Genomic DNA, 20,131 nt, shown 5'->3' with positions numbered 1-20,131 from the left:
CACTGCATTAATATCGGTTGGTATTATGATGACTAATGGATAAATGTTCATGCATCATTAGGTTGTTAACTAAGACATTGGGCTGGGTTTAATGTTTGAGTTGAGGTTCACATCTGCCGGCTGGAAAACCAGTGAGAATCCTGCATCGAACATTTGCGGGAGGCCCAATACAATTTTGTGAGAATTGGGCACTTAACTGGGCAACATAAGGCCTCCCATTGAATTAAGCCCTTTGCAGGATGGAAATTCTGCCCTGGAGAACTGCAGCTCTCTAGCACTGACAGCACCACTGGGAGCAGTGGTCACTGCTGGCAATGCACTGACGCCTTCACTAGGGATGAAGGGAAAATACGAACTTGTTCATTTTGGCAGGAAGAATGGAAAAGCAGCATATTATTTAAATTGAGAGAGATTGCAGAATTCTGAGGTGCAGAGGGATCTGGGTGTCCTGGCACATGAGTGGTTAGGAAGGCAAAATGGAATGTTGTTGTCCATTTCAAGGGGAATGGAATATTAAAGTAAGAAAGTTTTATTACAGCTGTACAGGGCATTGGTGAGGCCAGATCTGGAATACTATGTGCAGTTTTGGTTTCCTTATTTAAAGGATATAATTGCATTAGAAGCAGTTCAGAGAAGGTTAACTTGACTGATTCTTGGGATGAGGGGGCTATCTTATGAGGACAGGTTGAGCCTGTATTCATTGGAGTTTAGAAGAGTGAGAGGTGATCTTATGGAAACATAGATCCTGAGGGGATTTGGCAAGGTGGATGCTGAAAGGGTTTTCCCCCTTATGGAGGAAACTAGAACTAGGGGGAACAGTTTAATAATAAGGGGTCGCCCAGTTAAGATGGAGATGAGGAAAAATCCTTTTCTCTCAGAGGGCTGTTGAATATTTTTAAGACTGAGTTAGATAGATTCTTGATTGACAAGGGAATCAGGGTAAAGTGGGTAGACAGAAAAGTGGAGTTGAGGCCACAATCAGATCAGCCATGATCTTATCAAATGGCGGAGCAGGCTCGAGGGGCCAAATGGCCAACTCAGCTTCTAATTTGTATGCTAGCATTGCTGATGGATCGCTGGAGTGAGGTTAGTGGGGTGGGAAGAAGATACCAGGGAGGGGAGGCACTGGCAAGGGAGGTGGGGAAGGCATTAACAGCAAGAGCAGGGGCTGCCTTCCTGCAGGCCCCCCTTCCCGATGCTGGGCCCATCGATTGGGTACAGAGTGCTGAGTATGAGGTGGGCACAGGCAGGTTTGTTGGACAGTTGTCCCACACAGTGAGTTCCCTTCTGGCCACTGGTCGAATTCCAGCGGCAGTGGGATAAGGGCCAAAAATGGTCCCTAAGTGACTACCTCAGGGTGGCAGTTGGCCTTTGGCTCTGCACTCTTTCCGACCAGAACCTGTTTTGGGGAAGTTTTGAAGGTGGTGGGGTCTCCACTGCGCACCTACCTGCCTGATCAAACAACTCCAAACTCACCACCGGCCCATTAAAATTCTGCCCATTAACTAACTCATTTTCTATTACTCTTTCTCTTAGGCTGTCCCATAGGATTGAGGATGACTGGCTTCCAGATGGCTTCGATGGGCTCGGAGATCGCTGGTTAGTCCAACTCGTGATCTGCAGACTCTGCCATATGTGAGGCAGATGGTGCTTGGAGGGTCGGTTGATGGGTTGTTTGGAGGTTTCTGCATCCTCTCCAAAGCCTCAACTTCACCTCTGCACATTCCTGTTGAAGCCTTTCATTGTGTTCAGTGCATTTCTGAATGTACCTTCTCCATTTTGGTCAGTTTCAACCCAGGGACTCCCATGAGGCAGTGGGATGTTTGCTTTCTTCAGGGATGCTTTGAGGACATCCCTAAAGTGTTTCCACTGCCCTCCTGGGAGTCTCTGGCCACAACTGATTTCTGAGTAGAGCAATTGCTTCAGGAGCCTGGTGTCAGGCATATGAACGACATATCCTGCCCATTGGAGCTGATTTTGAGTGATCAGTGCCTTAATGCTGGGCGAGTTGCCTTGGAAGAGGATGCTGCTCCTGGACCACCTTCCTTGCCACTGGGTTTGGAGAATCTTGTGAAGGCACCACCTTTGGGACTTTCTTTGAGGTGCCTGCTGTGGCTTTTCCAAGTCTGTGAAGCATATAGGAGTGCAGGGATCACTACTGCCAGCAAAGCAGGACCTTAGTTTCAGGTTTGAGGTCCTGCTCTTCTTTTCCTTAGTCAGTTGAAGGCTAAGCTGCCACACTGGAGATGATCATGAATTTCACTGTCTATGTCTGCCTTCATCGAAAGGAGGCTTCCAAGATATGGAAAATAGTCCACACTTTCCAGGAGAGAGAGCTTGGTGAAATTACAATCACTAGGGAAGTGGTACTGAGCAAACTGATGGAGCTCTGGGCTGACAGGTCTCCGGGTCCTGATGGACCTCATCCGAGGGTCTTAAAAGAGGTGGCAAATGTGTCAGTGTTAATTTTCCAAAATTCCTTAGTTTCTGGAAAGGTTCCATCAGACTGGAAAGTAGAAAATATAACCTCTCTATTCAAGAAGGGAGGGAGGCATAAAGCAGGAAACTATGGGTCAGTTCATTTGACATCTGTCGTAGGGAAGGTGTTTGAGTCAATCATTAAAGAGGTTATAGTAGGGCACTTAGAAAAACTCAAGGTAATCAGGAAGAGTCAGCATAGTTTTGTGAAAGGGAAATCATGTTTAATCATTTTATTAGAACCCTTTGAAGGAGTAATGTGTGCTGTAAATAAAGGAGAGCATGTAGATGTGCTGTATTTGGATTTCCAGAAGGCATTTGATACAGTGCCACATCAAAGGTTATTGTAGAAAATAAAAGCTTATAGTGTAGGGGGTAACATATTAGCATGTAAAGAAGATTGGCTGGCTGGCAGAAAACAGAGCGTATGCATAAATGGGTTTTTGTCTGATTGGCAGGATGTGACAAGTGTAGTTCATAAGGGGTCTGTTCTGGGGCCTCAACTTTTTACAATTTACATCAATGACTTAGACGAGGGGAGCGATGGTATGGTAGCTAAATTTGCAGGCGACACGAAGATAGGTAGGAAAATATGTTGTGAAGAAGATGTAATAAGTTTGCAGACGGATATAGATAGGTTGAGTGGGTGGGAAATAATCTGGCAGATGTAGTATAATGTGGGAAAATGTTGGCAGGAAGAATAAAAAAAGAGTATTACTTAAATGGAGAATGACTTCAGAATTCTGAGGTGCAGAGGTTTCTAGTGCATGAGTCACAGGAAGTTAGTATGCAGGTACAGGAAGTAATTAAGAAGGCTAATGGAATGCTATCCTTTATTACGAGAGGAATTGAACATAGATGTAAGGATGTTATGCTTCAGTTATACAAGGCATTTGTGAGGCCTCAAATGCTGTGTGGTCTCCTTATTTAAGGAAGGCAGTAAATGTGTTGGAGGCAGTTCGGAGGTGATTCACTAGATTGATACCTGGAATGAACGGGTTGTCTTATCAGAATAGATTGATCAGGATGGGCTTGTTTCTACTGGAATTTAGAAGAGTGAGGGGTGACTTGATTGAAGTATATAAGATCCTGAATGATCTTGACAAGTTAGATGTCGAAAGGATGTTTCCTCTTGTGGGTGAGTCCAGAACTGGGGAACACTGTTTAAAATTAGTTGCCCTTTTAGGACAGAGATGGGGAGAATTTTTTCCCCTCAGAACATTGTGCGACTTTGGAATTCTCTGCCTCAAAAGGTGGTGGAGGCGGGGTCATTGAGCAGGGCAGAGATAGATTGACTCTCTTGCCTAACAAGAATCTAAGGTGGGTTGAAGGAAATGTGGAATTCGAAACACCTGGCTGATTTCTGGGATGGCATAATTGTCGTATAAGGAAAGATTGGTTCAACTAGTCCTGCATTCACTGCAGTTCAGAAGAATGAGAGGGGATCTCATTGAAACATATAAAACTCTGATGGCTGGACAGACTGGATGTCAGGATGATGGTTCCTCTGGCTGGGGGGTCTAGGACAAGCGGTCAAAGTCTCAGCATACTGGGTAGGCCATTAAGGACTGAGATGAGGAGAAACTTCTTCACTCAGAGGGTGGTGAACCTGTGGAATTCTCAATCACAGGAAGCTGTGAAGGCCAAGTCACTGAATATATTTAAGAAAGAAATAGATAGATTTCTGGACTCTAAAGGCATCAAGGAGTATGGGGAGAGTCCAGGAGTAAGGTGTTGAGATAGAGGATCAGCCATGATCATATTGAATGGCGGAGCAGGCTCGAAGAGCTGAATGGCCTACTCCTGCTCCTAGTTTCTATGTTCATATGAAATGTACAAGGTTCTGATGTACAAGGTAGACCCTGAGATATTGTTTCCCCTGGCTGGGAAATCGAAAACACAGGGGCGCAGTCTCAGGATTAGGAGCTAATCATCTAGGATTGAGATGAGGAGAAATTTCTTCACTCAAAGGGTTGTGAATGTTTGGAATTCTCTATCCTGGAGGGGTGTGGATGCTCAATCGTTGAATAAGTTTAAGGCTGATTTTTGGCACAATCAAGATATATGAGGAACGGACGGGATCGTGGAGTTAAGGCTGGTGAGAAGCTATGATCACATTGGAAGGCAGAACAGTGTCGCATTGCCATTTGGTGTTCCTATTTCCTATATTCTTATGACACTGACCCAGACTGTTTGCAGCTTTGGTGTGATATTTGACCCCAAGATTAGCTTCTGACCACAGGTTTGCACCACCATTAAGACTGCGTATTTTCACCTCCATAACACTGGCCAACTTCAACCTTGCCTCAGCTTATCTGCTGCTGGAACCTTCACTCATGTCTTGATTACCTCTAGACTTGACTATTCCAACATATTCCTGGCCGATCTCCCAATTCTCCCCTCCTTGAGGTCACCCAAAACTCTGCTACCTATGTCCTAACTTGAGCCAAATCCTATTCAGCCATGCTCCTTGACCTATGCTGGCCCATTTTCACACCTTTAAGATTCTCATCTTTCCTTTCAAATCCATCCATGACCTCATCCCTCCCTATTTCTATAATGTCCTCCAAGCCCCCAACCCTCCAAGATATCTGTATTTCTCTAATTCTGGCCTCTTGATCACCCCTGCTTTTAATCACTTCTCCATTGGTGGTTGTGCCTTCAGTTGCCTGGGCCCTAACCTCTGCAATATCCTTTTTAATCCTCAGTGCCTCTCTACCTCACTTTCCTCCTTTAGGACATTACTTTAAACCTACATCTGTGACCAAGCTTTTGATCATCTTCTTTAATATCGCTTTGTGTTGCCTCAGTGTCATATTTTGTTTTATTTATGCCTCTGAAGCACCTTGTATTACACCAGAGGCACTATATAAATACAGTTATTGTTGTTCTGCATCAAATTCACACACTCAGAAGTCCCAATATAAACTCACTGTTTACACTGCATTGTTTATGACCACTCTGTGCTTCAGCTGATACTTTAAACTCTTTTTTTCTGTTCATTTTCTGCTGGTGTGATATTGCATAGCTGCTTAATTTGCAAAGTGTTGCACAAAAGATTTTCCAACACAGTCAGTTGATATTGCAGCTTTGGAACACTTTAAAACACTTACTGTGGGTGAAGCTTGTAGAGTGTTCCATCGACACCGACAGTAATCTCCAGGTGATCCAACCCCCGGTTCTCCCTTATTTTGTCAACAACAGCAGCCATTCCTGCACCGCAGAGCTGGGCTGCTCTCTTGGAAACAACACCACACACCTCCTTAACAATGATACTGTCGTCACAAGTACTGTCCAGGCCAAGGTGATGAAGGATTGCACGGACTTGGAGCAGAGCCAGGCGGTCACTGTGTTCAGATAATATAAAAAAAAGTTATTGGCTGCTTAACAACAATAACTCTGACTTAAAGTGTAATTCATTGACTTTGAAGCACTGAGGATTCGAAAGGTGCTATTTACATCCACCATATCAATGTGCTTAATGAATAAAAATGAACATTGCTACAAAGCATCAAGGAGCATCATATAATTTTTATACTGCTACCTTTTCTTACCTCTCTATCTGGGACAAATATTTGGTTTCAAAAATGTCTTTGGTTGTTAGAGTGTGTGAGACAATGCCTCTGAACAAAAACCCTTGCTTTGTGAAGTTAATCAGTATGGTGCGCACAATCTCACCCAGATACATTCCGCTGATCATTTTCTCATATCTGTTAAATAAGAGAGAGTGTAAGGCAGGACCTTGTCTGGCCAAAATGAAACATTTCAGAATTCAGTACTCTAAACTTAATCTTTGGTAAAGTACTTGGTGAAATTTACCCAGGCTTTTGCCCACAAAACAATGATTATGTAAACATTTATTTTTTGAACGTTTCAATGAGATCACCTCTCATTCTTCTAAACTCCAGAGAGTCTAAGCCCAATTTTCTTAGGCTCTCATCATAGGGTCAACCCCCTCATCCCAGGCACCAATTTAGTGAACATTTGCTGTACCACCTCCAATGCAAGTATATCTTTTCTTAGGTATGGAGAGCAAAACTGCACACAGTATTCCAGGTGTGGTCTTACCAAAGCTCTGTATGATTGTAGCAAGACTTCTTTATTCCTGTACTCCAATCCCCTTGCAATAAAGGCCAACATGCCATGTACCTTCTGAAGTGCAAGTTTAAAATTCAAAAATCCTCCAAATCAACACCTACCACAATCTGTGCATCCTACCCTTATGTTCCCTTTCATGCAGTACTCCGATCTATTGGATTGATTGGGTTTCTCTAAGGGCCTTCCATATTTTCCCACCTCCTCTAACTGAAAAACTGCTTGAAGTGTCCAAGCAGTTTGCCAATGGAATATAAATGATTTGAAAGTTTGACACCTACCACACATGGGTGGTAACTCACTGCCATCCAGATAAAAGCAAAATATTGCAGATGCTGGAAATCTGAAATAAAAACAGAAAATACTGGAAAAATCTCAGCAGGTCTGGCAGCATCTGTGGAGAGAGAAACAGAGTTAATGTTTCGAGTCTGTGGAGTCAGCCAGCCTCTGTGTCAGCCAGCTCTTGTCCAATGGGAGCAGAGCCATATGTGTAATGGGATTCTTCCTCATACAGAGTTACAGGGCTGGAATTTTTGGTCTCCAGTCAGGACCCCAGCATCATAATGGCTTCTGGGTCTTGACCTCACACTGATGTGAAAATATGCAGGCTTTCCAAATTCAAATCACTTTATTGGTCATGAGTCACGTTCGCCTAATTAGCGACAGCAGATACGGGAAGGAGGTAGGATCAAGACGACTTGAAGGGCCAGTGGCAGTAATTGCTGAGGCAGCCATTCATCAATAAAATAGAGGCACAAGCAGAGCAGAGAGCAGTGGGCAGGGTGAGCCCACTCTTCCTGGATGATCCACGGTAGGCCCTGATGGACACAGTGGCAGGGGCATTTTCTTCCCTGCTAGCAGAACAGGAGGCTCCCAAGATACATCAGGAAGGTATGGCTGGAGGTGGCACACAAGATCAGCAGAAGAGGAGTGGTGAGGAGGACCTGGGTGCAGTGCAGGAAATAGTGAGATGCCAAGGTCAACAGACACCAAAGTGCCAGGGAGAGGGGTAGCCTGGCTGCACTTACCTTAGACTGAGAGGGAATGCCTGAGCAGAGGACAGACACAGCCCATGGTTTTCACACTGTTCAAAGAGCAGTCAAGTCACGCCCTGTGACAGAGGCTGCCCCATGGCATTGCAGGAGCAGCAGCCTTTGAGATTTTGCCCCTGACCCACTGGCACGACCACAATGAGAATGACCCCCAGACAGGCATGAGCGAGCAGCCAGCTTCCACCTCACCTCTGTCACAGGGTAAGCACTCTGTAGGAATGGTCAGCTGCAGAGGTCACCAAGTTGGTGAAATCATTTGCTGGGTCACTCAGGTATTTGGCATGTGAGAAGATATTTACTGCAAAACCCTTAAAAAACTTGGAAAGGTTTTGCACTTGGGCTGCCTTGTTATACCAGCAAAACCCAGGGGAATAGGAAGTGGAGGCTGACAGACCAATGGGGTGTGCTGACGGAGATTGTGCCTGGGTCAAAAGTTAGAGCTCTCCTTACCCCAGGCTGAATAGAGGAGGCTCAAAGGGAATTGGCTAAGCAAGGAGAGAGTATGAGAAGAGACCAGCACCTAACATAAAAGGGAATGCCAAAAGTCTTCTACAGGGATAGAAATAGTAAAAGGGTGGTAAGAGAAGGCTTGAGGCTGTTGGGGACCAAAAAAGTGATTAACGCATGGAGGGGAAATGGCAGAGGTATTAAAGAAATACTTTAACAAGGAAGAAAATGCCACTGAAGACATAGCGAAAGGGGGGCAGTTGAGACGCCTGAATGGTTTAAAATTGATAAGGAGGAGTTATCGAATAGACTGGCTGCACTTAAATTTAATTAATGATCAGAACTGAATGAAATGCATCTAACGATACTGAGGGAAGTAAGAGTGGAAATTGCAGACATAATTTTCCAGTCCTCCTTAGACTCAGGGGTGGTGCCAGAGGACTGGAGAATTGCAAATGTTACACACTTGTTCAAAAAGAGGGTGTAATGCCCAGCAACTAGAGGCCAGTCAGTTTAGCCTCAGTGATATATATTAACTTACTTTTGTTTTCCAATATTTAATGAATTGAAGTCCACCAATTTGTCAAAGGTAGTTCTAATGTTATCTAAGCACCCGTTATCACCAAACGCTCCCCACTCAGTGTTGATACACATCCTCTTCTCATTTCCTCTTACTGTTTCAATGTTCTTCATTTCTTCCATATAGCAGAGGTTGGTGCCAGTTCCTGTTTTACAAAAAGTAAACCAAAGAAGAATTTCATAACATGGATTCGAAAAGTTCTCTTTCTTTCCCTTTGCCACATCCCCATCTGCTGAAGATGCTGAATTTAGGATATGGTACTCGAGATCTCAGCAGCTCAAGAGCTTGTTCTCCAGAGTGAGCCTAGACCAATGTTGTTCACAACATTAGTCACTGGGAAACAATGTAATCAGAATCACGCTTGTAACTGAGTCACTGATTTCAATTGGACAATATTAAGAACACAAGAAATAAGAGCAGAAGTGGACCACACAGCCCGTTCGGCCTGCTCTGCCTTGCAATACAATCATGGCTGATCTTCAACTGCAACCTCATTTCCCCACCCACTCCCCAAATCCTTCAATTCCCTGAGAGACCAAAAATCTGTATATCCCAGCCTTAAAGATGGAGCATCCACAACCCTCTGGGGTAGAGAATACAAAGATTCACAACCCATTGAGAGAAGGAATTTCTCCTCATCTCAGACCTAAATAATCAGTCCCTTATCCTGAGACTGTGCCCCCATGTTCAAGCTTCTCCAGCCAAGAAAACAACCTTTCAGTGTCTATGCTGTCAAATCTTAAAACAAAAACTGCAATAAATGTAAGAACCCTTTTACCTCTGCCTGAACTCAAAACATAAAAACAAACAAAACTGTTTAAAAAATTAGAAACTGTCACTTATCACAAACTCATAATAGAAATTAAAATTCTTTGATAAGTTGGAAATTGTTTAAAAATAAAACCTCAAGAAAGCTCACCATAACACTGTGAGCATGCTGCCCAGAGTTACTTGAGCTGGTGACCTCAGAAAGGGGGGATGACCTCAGCACTCTCTCTCCTCACCAGTTCCACTCTTTGAACTCTGTGCCTCACTCTTTGCTCTGGTACAGGAAGTCCCAGCTGCAACAGCAAAAAAACGCAAAGCCACTCTGTTAATCATGGTCAGCGCTGCCCTCCATGGTATCGCTGCTGACTGGAAGATTTGGGCCAATAGTATCATGGCTGATCTTCCACCACAACTCAAAATTCCTACACTATCCCCATATTCCCTTAACATTCCCTTAATTCCCTTAGTATCGAAAAATCTATTGACATCTGTCTCAAAAATACTCAATCACTGAACAACCACAGCTCTCTGAGATAGAGATTTCCAAAGCTTCAAAACCATTCCATGTGAAAAAAATGTCTTCCCCTCTCGGTCCTAAATGTCTGTCCCTTATTCTGAGGCTGTGACCCCGTGTTCTAGATTTCCCATCCAGGGGGACCATTTTATTCAGCATCTACCCTCTCAAGCTCCTTAAACATTTCAATGTTTATTTTAGATCACCTCTCAATCTTCAAAGCTCCAGGGAATATAGGCCTAGTCCACTCAATTTCTCTTCCTAGTGCAATCAACTCATCCTAGGAATCAGCCTAGTGAAATAAAAACAGTGTTTTAAATACTCAGCAGGTCTGGCAGCATTTGTGGAGAGAGAAACAGAGTTAATGTTTCAAGTTGAATATGACTCTCCTTCAGAACATATTGGACTCGAAATATTAACTCTCTTTCTCTCTCCACAGGTGCTGAGTATTTCCAGTACTTTCTGTTTTTATTTCAGGTTTTCAGCATTTGCAGTATTTTGCTTTTATATTAGTTTAGTGAACTTTTCTTGCACTTCCTCCAGGGGAAATCTTCCAAAGGAATCCAAAATTGCACACACCAATTTGTTGCGGCCTCCCCAATACACTGTATAGTTGTGGTAAGACTTCTTTACTCATGTGCTCCGATTGCTTTGCAAAAAAAATGTACCACCCATTTGCCTTCCCAATTGCTTGCTCTACCTGCATGTTAACTTTCTGTAATTCATATACAAGGATGGAAACATTTTCTAGGCTTGCGCCATTTAAAACATATTCAGGTGTGAATTTTCACTCCCAAATCGGGAGCGCACAGTTGGGATAATTCCCAACTCTGCAAACCCATCCAGGAAAAAGTGTCCTAGAAGGTTGGATTTTCAGTCTGGCTGGGGGTGGGGGCTGTGATGAAAATGAAAATTGTGGAACCCCGGAAAGAGGTTAGAGGCAGCCGGGTACAGAAGCGGCCTGTGTGAAAGGCTGGTCTCGGTGTTCCGGCACTATGTCGAGGCTATGAAAATAAACAATCAAACCAAAAACAGCCCTCACTCCTCACCTCCCCATGCCCTATCCATACCAACCCATGCCACATCATACCCCCAACCCACCCTCCCCTCATACCTTCCATACCAACCTGTCTCTCTCTACCTATACCTCATGGCCTTTATAGTCCTAATGTTAAACTCATGCCCCCATCTTTGTGCTTATACCCTCCATGCCAAATCACCCAGTAACCACCATGGTGAGATCTCAGGAGCCATGTTGAGATTCAAGAGAGTTCTTAAATGTCTATCGATTAATTCACTATTTCAAACAAAGAAACACTCTCATTGCTAAAATCCATACAGTACATTTAAATTCGTTTAATCCTTTATGAAAACAAAGGTTAGAGCTAAGGAACAAAAGGAACATTGCTCGGTGTAGTCTGTGGAGCGCCAACTAGTGGGAAGGAGATAGAAGAACAAATCTGCAGGGAAATTGCAGAGAGATGCAAACATTATAGAGTAGTTATAATGGAGGACTTTAATTCCTAAATATAGACTGGGACAGTGGTAGTGTAAAGGGTGGAGATGGGAAATTGTTCCTAGATTGTGTTCAGGAGAAATTTCTACAGCAACATGTGGCCAATCTAACAAGAAAAGATGCACTGTTGGAGCTGGTTCTTGGAAATGAAGTGGGCCAACTAGATCAAGTGTCAGTGGGGGAACACTTAGGAGGCATTGATCATTGTATTGTACGTTTTAGGATGATGATAGAAAAGAATGATAGGCAATCCAAGGTAAGAATAATTAACTGGACGAGAGCTGACTTCAATGGGGCAAGAATAGAGCTGGGCCAGATAGACTGGAATGAAGGATTGACAGGAAAAAACTGTAGCTGAACAATGCGCTACCTTCGAAAGAGAATTGGTTCAGGCACAGTCAAGGCATTTTCCATGGAAAGGGAAAGATAGGGCAAACAAATCCACAGCTCCCTGGAAAAAAGAGATAAAAATTAGGATAAAGAAGAAAAAGTATGCTTATGAGAGGTGGCAGATGGAAAATACAACTGAGAACCAAGAGGTATACAGAAGGTTCAAAGGGGAGGTGAAAAATGCATATTAGAGAAGCAAAGAGGGATTATGAGAAAATACTGGGAGCCAACATAAAGGAGAATCCTAAAGTCTTCTATAGGCATATAAATAGTAAAGGGGTGGTAAAAGGAGGAATAGGGTCAATTAGGGACCTAAAAGGGAATTTATACATGGACAAAGAAGCCTGGCTGAGGTATTAAATGAACACTTTGCATCCATCTTTACCAAGGAGGTAGAAGCTACCTAGGTCATGGTAACAGATGAGGAAACTCTATCACTAGAAGGGTTCAAAATTGATAAGGAAGAAGTGTTGAATAGACTGTCAGTACTTAAAGTTGACAAGGCACTGGGATTGGATGAGATGCATCCAAGGAATTGAAGGAAGTGAGAGTAGAAAGCAACGGCACTGGCCATAATTTCTCAGTCTTCCCTCAACTCAGGGTGGATGCCAGAGGACTGGAGAATTACAAACAAAGTTCAAAAAAGGTTGTAAGGATAAACCCAGGAATTACAGACCTGTCAGTTTAACTTAAATGGTGGGCAAGCTTCTAGAAATAATTATTTGGGATAGAATTAGTAGTCACATGGAAAAATATGGGTTGAAAAGGAAGAGCCAGTATGGATTTCTAAAGGGGAAATCATGTTTAACTAATTTGCTGGAGTTTTTTGAAGAGGTAACAGAAAAGTTTGTTGAGGGTAATGCTGTTGATGTGCTATACAGGGACTTTCAAAAGGCATTTGACACAGTGCCACACAACAAACGTGTGAGAAAAGTTATTGCTCATGGAATAAAAGGGACAGTAGCAATGTGGATACAAAATTGGCTGAAAAATGGGAAGCAGAGAGTAATGGTCAAAGGATATTTTTTGGGATGGATGAAGGTTTGTAGTGCAGTTCCCCAGAGGTCAGTATTGGGACCCTTGCTGTTCCTGATATATATATTAATGAACTAGATCTTGGTGTGTAGGGGACAATTTCAAACTTTGCGCATGATACCGAAGCTTGGGAGTGTTGTAAACTGTGAGGAGGACAGTGTAGAACTTCAAAAGAACACTGACAAGTTCTTGCAGTGGACAGATAGGTGGCAGATGAAGTTCAATGAAGTGGAGAAATGTGAGGTGATGCATTTTGGTAGGAAGAACATAGGCAGACAATATAAAATAAGGGATGAAATTTTGAAGGGGGTGCAGGAGCAGAAAAACCTGGGTGTATATGTCCATAGATCATTGAAGGTGGCAGGACAGGAGGAGAGCAGTTAATAAAACATATAGTATCCTGGGCTTTATTAATAGCAGCATAGAGTACAAGAGCAAGGAGGTTACGCTGAATTTATATCAGACACTCGATAGACCTCAGCTGGAATATTGTATACAGTTCTCGATGCCACAGAAGGATGTGAACACGTTGGAGAGAGTGCAGAAGAGGTTTACAAGAATAGTTCCAGGGATGAGAAACTTCAGTTATGAAGATAGGTTGGAGAGGTTGGGACTGTTCTCCTCAGAGAGAAAGCGGCCAAGAGGAGATTTGATAGAGATGTTCAAAATTATGAGGAGGCTGGACAGAGTAGATAGGGAGAAATGGTTCCTGCTCATAAAAGGATCAAGAACAAGAGGGCATAGATTTAAAGTGATTTGAAAAAGCAGCAAATGTGATGTGATGTTTCACACAACCTGCCTCCACTACACTTCTGGTTTGGAAGACACTGCCTGGAAGTTCAGCGGAGGCAGGTTCAATCGAGGCATTCAAGGGGCCATTAGATGATTATTTGAATAGAAATAATGTGCAAGGGTATGGGGAAAAGGCAGGGCAATGGCACTAGGTCATAATGCTCATTTGGAGAGCCAGTGCAGACACGATGGACTGAATGGCCTCCTGTTTCATTAAAATTCTGTGTTTCTCTTAGATTCTGTAATGTGTGGGTCAAAGAAACTATAAGTAGAGTGTTTCTTAAAAGATAGGAACTTCTACACTCCATCTGGACCATGTGACTTTTCCATTTTGAGGGTTGCCAACGTTTAAGTCCCTCCTTTTTATTGATTTCTATGCTATCCAGTATCACTCCTGCCTCCTCATTCACTGCAACATCCTCTTCTATAGTGAAGACAGATGCAAAGTTCTCATTTAGTAGCTCAGCCAATCCCTCTGCCTCCCCAAGGACCTTTTTGGTCCTTCATTGGTCCCTTCACTTGACTATTGTTTTACTATTTATGTGTTCATGGAAGACTTTACATTCTCTTTTATGTTTATTTCTTTTATCTCTAACCTTTAGCCATCTGTGTATTCATTGACCTGTGAAATATTTCAACTACAGCTTTCCATCCGCGTTGGATTACATAAGATTACATTGGATATGTGGAGGTTACGATCCCAGCTGAGGTTAACAATGGACAAGCCTGATCCCAGCTTGATAGATCCTGACTTTTGTTTGTTTAGATATGTGGAGAGAGGCTACTGAACAGAGTCAGCCAATGGACCTTTAACAAGAACATAAAACATTCATTCAACAAGAAGAGGCGAGCTATATTATAATACGCCTTCACCCACAACTATACCTTTACAGATAGATACAAATTTGTAAGGATAACACAAGTTACAAAAGCTATCTTAGACTCTAGTGTTCATAGTAAGTACACAGTAAGTAAGGTGACCTGTGGTCAAACACACCCGGCTCTGAAAGCAAATGACAGATGTCACCCCAAACAGATACTATGAATCCCTCCTCAAACCTCCCCAGATGCTTGTCACACCATGAGCCGATCCGTCTCATCGCACTGTCTTTCACACAAGGGTTTCCAATCTCCGGTCTCCAAGAACTCACTTTGGAATCTTCTCCCAAACTGACGCTTTCTCTCAGATACCTTCCATAAGGGTTCACCTCTAGAGTTTCAAATTCTCCTCCTGATGTTCCTCTCCCCTGGGTCACCATATGTATTCAAGCTGTCTTCCACACACTCTCTCACTGACTCAGCTGTCAACAGTACCACTGCTTCACATGCCCATAGCAAAGAGTTACAAACCTGCAGTTGCCTCTTTGGATCTTCTTACCTCTTGCAAGCTGTTCTTGCTTTCAATATGCGTTCTGCAGTTTTTGTCCCTTTAAATCTGAAGTTTGGAGCCTTTCCTCTGTCCCTCACTCTTAACTGCACTTAACATGACCTTTTCCAGGTTCCTGTCCTTCCTTTGACTTTCTCCTGTTCCACTTCCCTGGATTTTGGACTGGCTGTCTATCCCCTTTGCTCCAGTCTTTCCTGACAGCTACTTTCAAAACCAATGAACTCAAACATCTTCCACAATCAAACCGCAGTAGGTGCGGATGCGGGCATGTTCTTCATTGGTGGATCTGTTGGAGCCAGATTGTACTGGCTGGTAGGAGCCTGGTAGTGGTATGAGATTAGGCCTTCAGCTCAGTGATGAAGGTGACATTGTGTTTGGTCAAAAGTCCCATGATGGCCCTTGAAAGTGCATCTGCTGTCATCTGATTCTGTCCCTGGACATAGATGATCTCAAAAGGTGAATCTCATGAGGCATGGGTGAAACTGCTGGATCCAAAGAGGCATCTTTGTGATCTCCTTTTTGTTTAACAAGGAGACGAGTGGTTTATGGTCTGTCTCGATTATGACCTTGAGGCAGATGTAATCTGAAAACTTCTCACAGGCCCATGTGACTGCCAGAGCTTCCTTCTTGATGACATTGTACCTGGGTTCCATGTCTGAGTCCTCTAGAAGTGTAGTAGAGGGGTCACCGACTGATATCCAATTGCTCTTGAAAGACAACTGTCCCGAGGCCTGTGGACGAAGCATTAGCAGCTACGATGGTGGGCAAGGCCTGGCAGGGCAGGGCTGGGTCAATATGGACCAGAATGTTGGCAGAGAGCAGTGTTTCCTTCATATGAGTGAACACATGCTCTTGCTGCAAATACCGCGCTTGGTCTTTCTTCAGCAGGTGTCTCAATGGTTCCATAACTTGTGCCAAGTGAGGTAAAAACTTTGCCAGCTGGTTTACCATCCCTAGGAGGCGCTGGAGGTTGGGGATGAAGGAAGGGCGGCGGGAAGTTGTTGATTGCCATGGTTTTGTGTGTGTCTGCTGTGACACCTTTGTGACTGACCATGTGGTAAACTCATGTTTATTGTTCAGCATCAGTCCTGCCTCTTACAGCTGCTCCAAGACTGCTGTGAGCCTTACGTTGTGCCCTTCCACCATGATTCCATGAGCCAAGACATTGCTAGTGGGGCAAATGACTCCCTGAAGACCCTGCAGGATATCTGACATTGTGTATTGAAATATCTCTGGTGCATTATATTCCAAAAGGGCAGGAGGTTGAAGCAAAACCTGCCAAAGCTGGTAATAAATGTAATTAGGAGCCACGAGTCCTCATGTAGGGGGCTGCCAGAAACCGGTGATAGTGCTTAGTTTAGAAAACAGGTTTCCGGACCGGGACCAGCCCCAATCACCATGTTCCATGCAGGTTGCTTGACTGGGGAAATGACTCCCATGTTGACCATGTCAGCCAGCTGTTGCTGTACTTTCTCCATGAGGGGGTGAAGGACCTTTCATAGAGTGGAGAGGTACGCTGGCTTGGTGTCACTCCTGAGTGTGATCCTGTAGGCATTTGCAGGCGGCTCAGTATCATGAAGATCTTTGAAAACTCTTGTCTGTATTTGGAGGCACACACTTGCCAGTTGACTTCAGCAGCCTGAGTCAGATGTTGTGGTTTAATACAGAGAAGTTCTGATTGTGGATCAATTTGTTCTCGTACTGCAGAGTCAACTGTATGGTGCCTTTTACTGGAAGAAGGCATTCTCCTGCTGCATGAAGTGGACTGACTATTGTTTGAAGTTGGAGGTCTTTTAACCATGGTTCCTTGTCTGGCAGGACTATCATGCTGGCTCCTGAATCTAATTTAAAATTTGTTAGGTGAGCATTTACCTGGATATCAGCATTCCAAATGCAGAGCTGCATTCTTTGATCTCACCCCAGAAGCATGGCTGTGTGTCTTCTGGGTTTTCAATCTTGACCTCGTGAATGACCTTTGGGATGTGATTGCAGCGCTGGGGATTTGACTGGCATTGTTTACCAGAGTGTCCCCGCATTGGTCCGTACTCGCAGGATACTGATCTCTCCTGTGACAGTGCTTCACACTGCAGGGCTGGAAGGTCGCTCTGCTGGGCGGCTCAGGAATTGCTTTCCCTGACTTGGATTTTCCCTGTGTCTTTGTGATCTCATCAGCTGGATTGAGGGTTGGTTTCCACCCCATGTTATATTCTCTCCCCTTAGCTCAGACAATCTAACTAGCTGGATTGCCTTGTCTAGGGTAAGATAGCTTCTAGCTTGCAGGTCTGCTGAATGTTTACTGATGTATGTCCCATAAAAATACTTCCTTCCAGGGACTCCGATTGTGTGACTGGTCTGGGCAAGAAGTGGAGCTGGAAGTGTGTAATTGTGGTCCATTTTCACAATTCATAAAAAATGTCAATCCAGCTTTACGAGATTACAGGCTTCCAAGATGGTGTTGCCGTTCACTGCTGAATAATGGATCTTCCCGTGTTTGCTAGTTTTTGACAGGTTGCAATGGCTGTGTGTGTTGGCCAGCTGCTGAGTTCATTCAATCAGCGATAAAGCATTGTAAGTCAAGACGTGTAGGAAAGAGTTGTACACTAGCTGTTTAGGAAGTCAGGTAGTCAAGAGGTACCTGTAGTAGATGAAATTAATTATTAATTTAATTTTTTCCTTTGCTGAACTCAGGAGCCACGTGCTGAGACTGAGTCAGGGATTGGGATTAGCGACACGTTTCTAACTGAATGAATGAAAAGGGGCTGGCTGGCCTGGAATTTGAAAGCTGTTCTCTCCCCCTTGCAGGCTGTGTGAGCTCTGCTTGCTGAAGCTGGACATCCAAGGGAGATTCAATGGAGTCTTTTGCTGGAGTAAATGATCAATCTTTTCACTTCCAGGCTCTTCTCTCTCTCGAGCTTTCTCTTTCTGGTGAATTTTCTTCGTGTCTGCCACTTTAGTTGGGAGTTTGTTTTTAAGTTCAGAATCCATCGAAGATGACCTTTTTCTTAGTTTTTCTGCATTCTTGTGAGGATCAGGGTTTTCGATCTGCCACCATGAAGAATGCTGCCTTGGACACCATGAACTAGGCATCATTGCCTTGAGTATATTAACAGCAAGTCTTTATTAACTACTTGTAACTATAAATAGAAATACAGTAGAGGGTACAGGTATGGAGCTGGCTCCATCCTAGTCTTTACACATCTCGGTCCATCTATAGACTGATCTTGGCATTGGGTCATATGCCTTCTTACATCACTGAGGGCAGTACTGTACTCAGTCCCACATTAACCCTGTATGTACCAGACCCTGCTACGACAACCGCCACAATTTGCTATCATCCAAATATTTAGAAATTATGATTCCAGAGCCGAAATGGTTAATGGAACTGGTGAACAGCAGTAGTTCCAGCAGTAGTTCCAACATGAACACTTGTGGAACACCAACCCCTGCCTGCTGCCACTCCAATCACACATTCCAAGATTCACCCGATCTGTAAACATTCAGATGGAAACCCACCGAATCCCGAAGTCAATCACTCCGTGACTCACCCTGATTGATCACCCCGCAAGCCCCAGGAACCCTGATCACTCACTCTGAACTCTATCAATCATCCCCTTCGAGAACAATTCCCTGAACATTCACTCTGAGACCAGCTCAATTCCCTGATCAATCAGTCACTCACTCTGAGCCATGTTCAATTCCCCGATCACTCACTCTGAGCCATGTTCAATTCCCCGATCACTCACTCTGAGCCATGTTCAATTCCCCGATCACTCACTCTGAGCCATGTTCAATTCCCCGATCACTCACTCTGAGCCATGTTCAATTCCCCGATCACTCACTCTGAGCCATGTTCAATTCCCCGATCACTCACTCTGAGCCATGTTCAATTCCCCGATCACTCACTCTGAGCCATGTTCAATTCCCCGATCACTCACTCTGAGCCATGTTCAATTCCCCGATCACTCACTCTGAGCCATGTTCAATTCCCCGATCACTCACTCTGAGCCATGTTCAATTCCCCGATCACTCACTCTGAGCCATGTTCAATTCCCCGATCACTCACTCTGAGCCATGTTCAATTCCCCGATCACTCACTCTGAGCCATGTTCAATTCCCCGATCACTCACTCTGAGCCATGTTCAATTCCCCGATCACTCACTCTGAGCCATGTTCAATTCCCCGATCACTCACTCTGAGCCATGTTCAATTCCCCGATCACTCACTCTGAGCCATGTTCAATTCCCCGATCACTCACTCTGAGCCATGTTCAATTCCCCGATCACTCACTCTGAGCCATGTTCAATTCCCCGATCACTCACTCTGAGCCATGTTCAATTCCCCGATCACTCACTCTGAGCCATGTTCAATTCCCCGATCACTCACTCTGAGCCATGTTCAATTCCCGATCACTCACTCTGAGCCATGTTCAATTCCCCGATCACTCACTCTGAGCCATGTTCAATTCCCGATCACTCACTCTGAGCCATGTTCAATTCCCCGATCACTCACTCTGAGCCATGTTCAATTCCCCGATCACTCACTCTGAGCCATGTTCAATTCCCCGATCACTCACTATGAGCCATGTTCAATTCCCCGATCACTCACTCTGAGCCATGTTCAATTCCCCGATCACTCACTCTTGAGACCTGTTCAATTCCATAATCCAACCTTCGGAGACCTGTTCAATTCCATAATCCAACCTTCGGAGACCTGTTCAATTCCATAATCCAACCTTCGGAGACCTGTTCAATTCCATAATCCAACCTTCGGAGACCTGTTCAATTCCATAATCCAACCTTCGGAGACCTGTTCAATTCCATAATCCAACCTTCGGAGACATGTTCAATTCCATAATCCAACCTTCGGAGACCTGTTCGATTCCCTGATCACTCACTCTGAGACCTGTTCAATTCCATAATCCAACCTTCGGAGACCTGTTCAATTCCATAATCCAACCTTCGGAGACCTGTTCAATTCCATAATCCAACCTTCGGAGACCTGTTCAATTCCATAATCCAACCTTCGGAGACCTGTTCAATTCCATAATCCAACCTTCGGAGACCTGTTCAATTCCATA

The 20,131-nt window shown here is 44.1% G+C and overlaps 1 protein-coding gene across 1 annotated transcript in view; it reads right to left on the bottom strand.

The window, feature by feature from the left end:
- The window catches only part of LOC121289822 (hexokinase-1-like), a 520,526-nt gene that overhangs the window by 15,662 nt on the left and 484,733 nt on the right, over positions 1-20,131 (bottom strand). Inside the window, exons 14-16 of the mRNA XM_041209697.1 lie at positions 8,614-8,797; positions 6,033-6,188; positions 5,592-5,825 (exon numbers count right to left, since the gene is read on the bottom strand). Of these exons, the coding sequence (XP_041065631.1) occupies positions 5,592-5,825; positions 6,033-6,188; positions 8,614-8,797 (574 nt within the window). The remainder of the gene's footprint in view (positions 1-5,591; positions 5,826-6,032; positions 6,189-8,613; positions 8,798-20,131) is intronic.

This window comes from Carcharodon carcharias, chromosome 17 (genome assembly GCF_017639515.1).
Source record: "Carcharodon carcharias isolate sCarCar2 chromosome 17, sCarCar2.pri, whole genome shotgun sequence".
In the NCBI taxonomy this organism is placed as follows: Eukaryota; Metazoa; Chordata; class Chondrichthyes; order Lamniformes; family Lamnidae; genus Carcharodon; species Carcharodon carcharias.
Note: the sequence above shows the minus strand (reverse complement) of the source record. Positions and strands in the feature narration are given on the sequence as shown.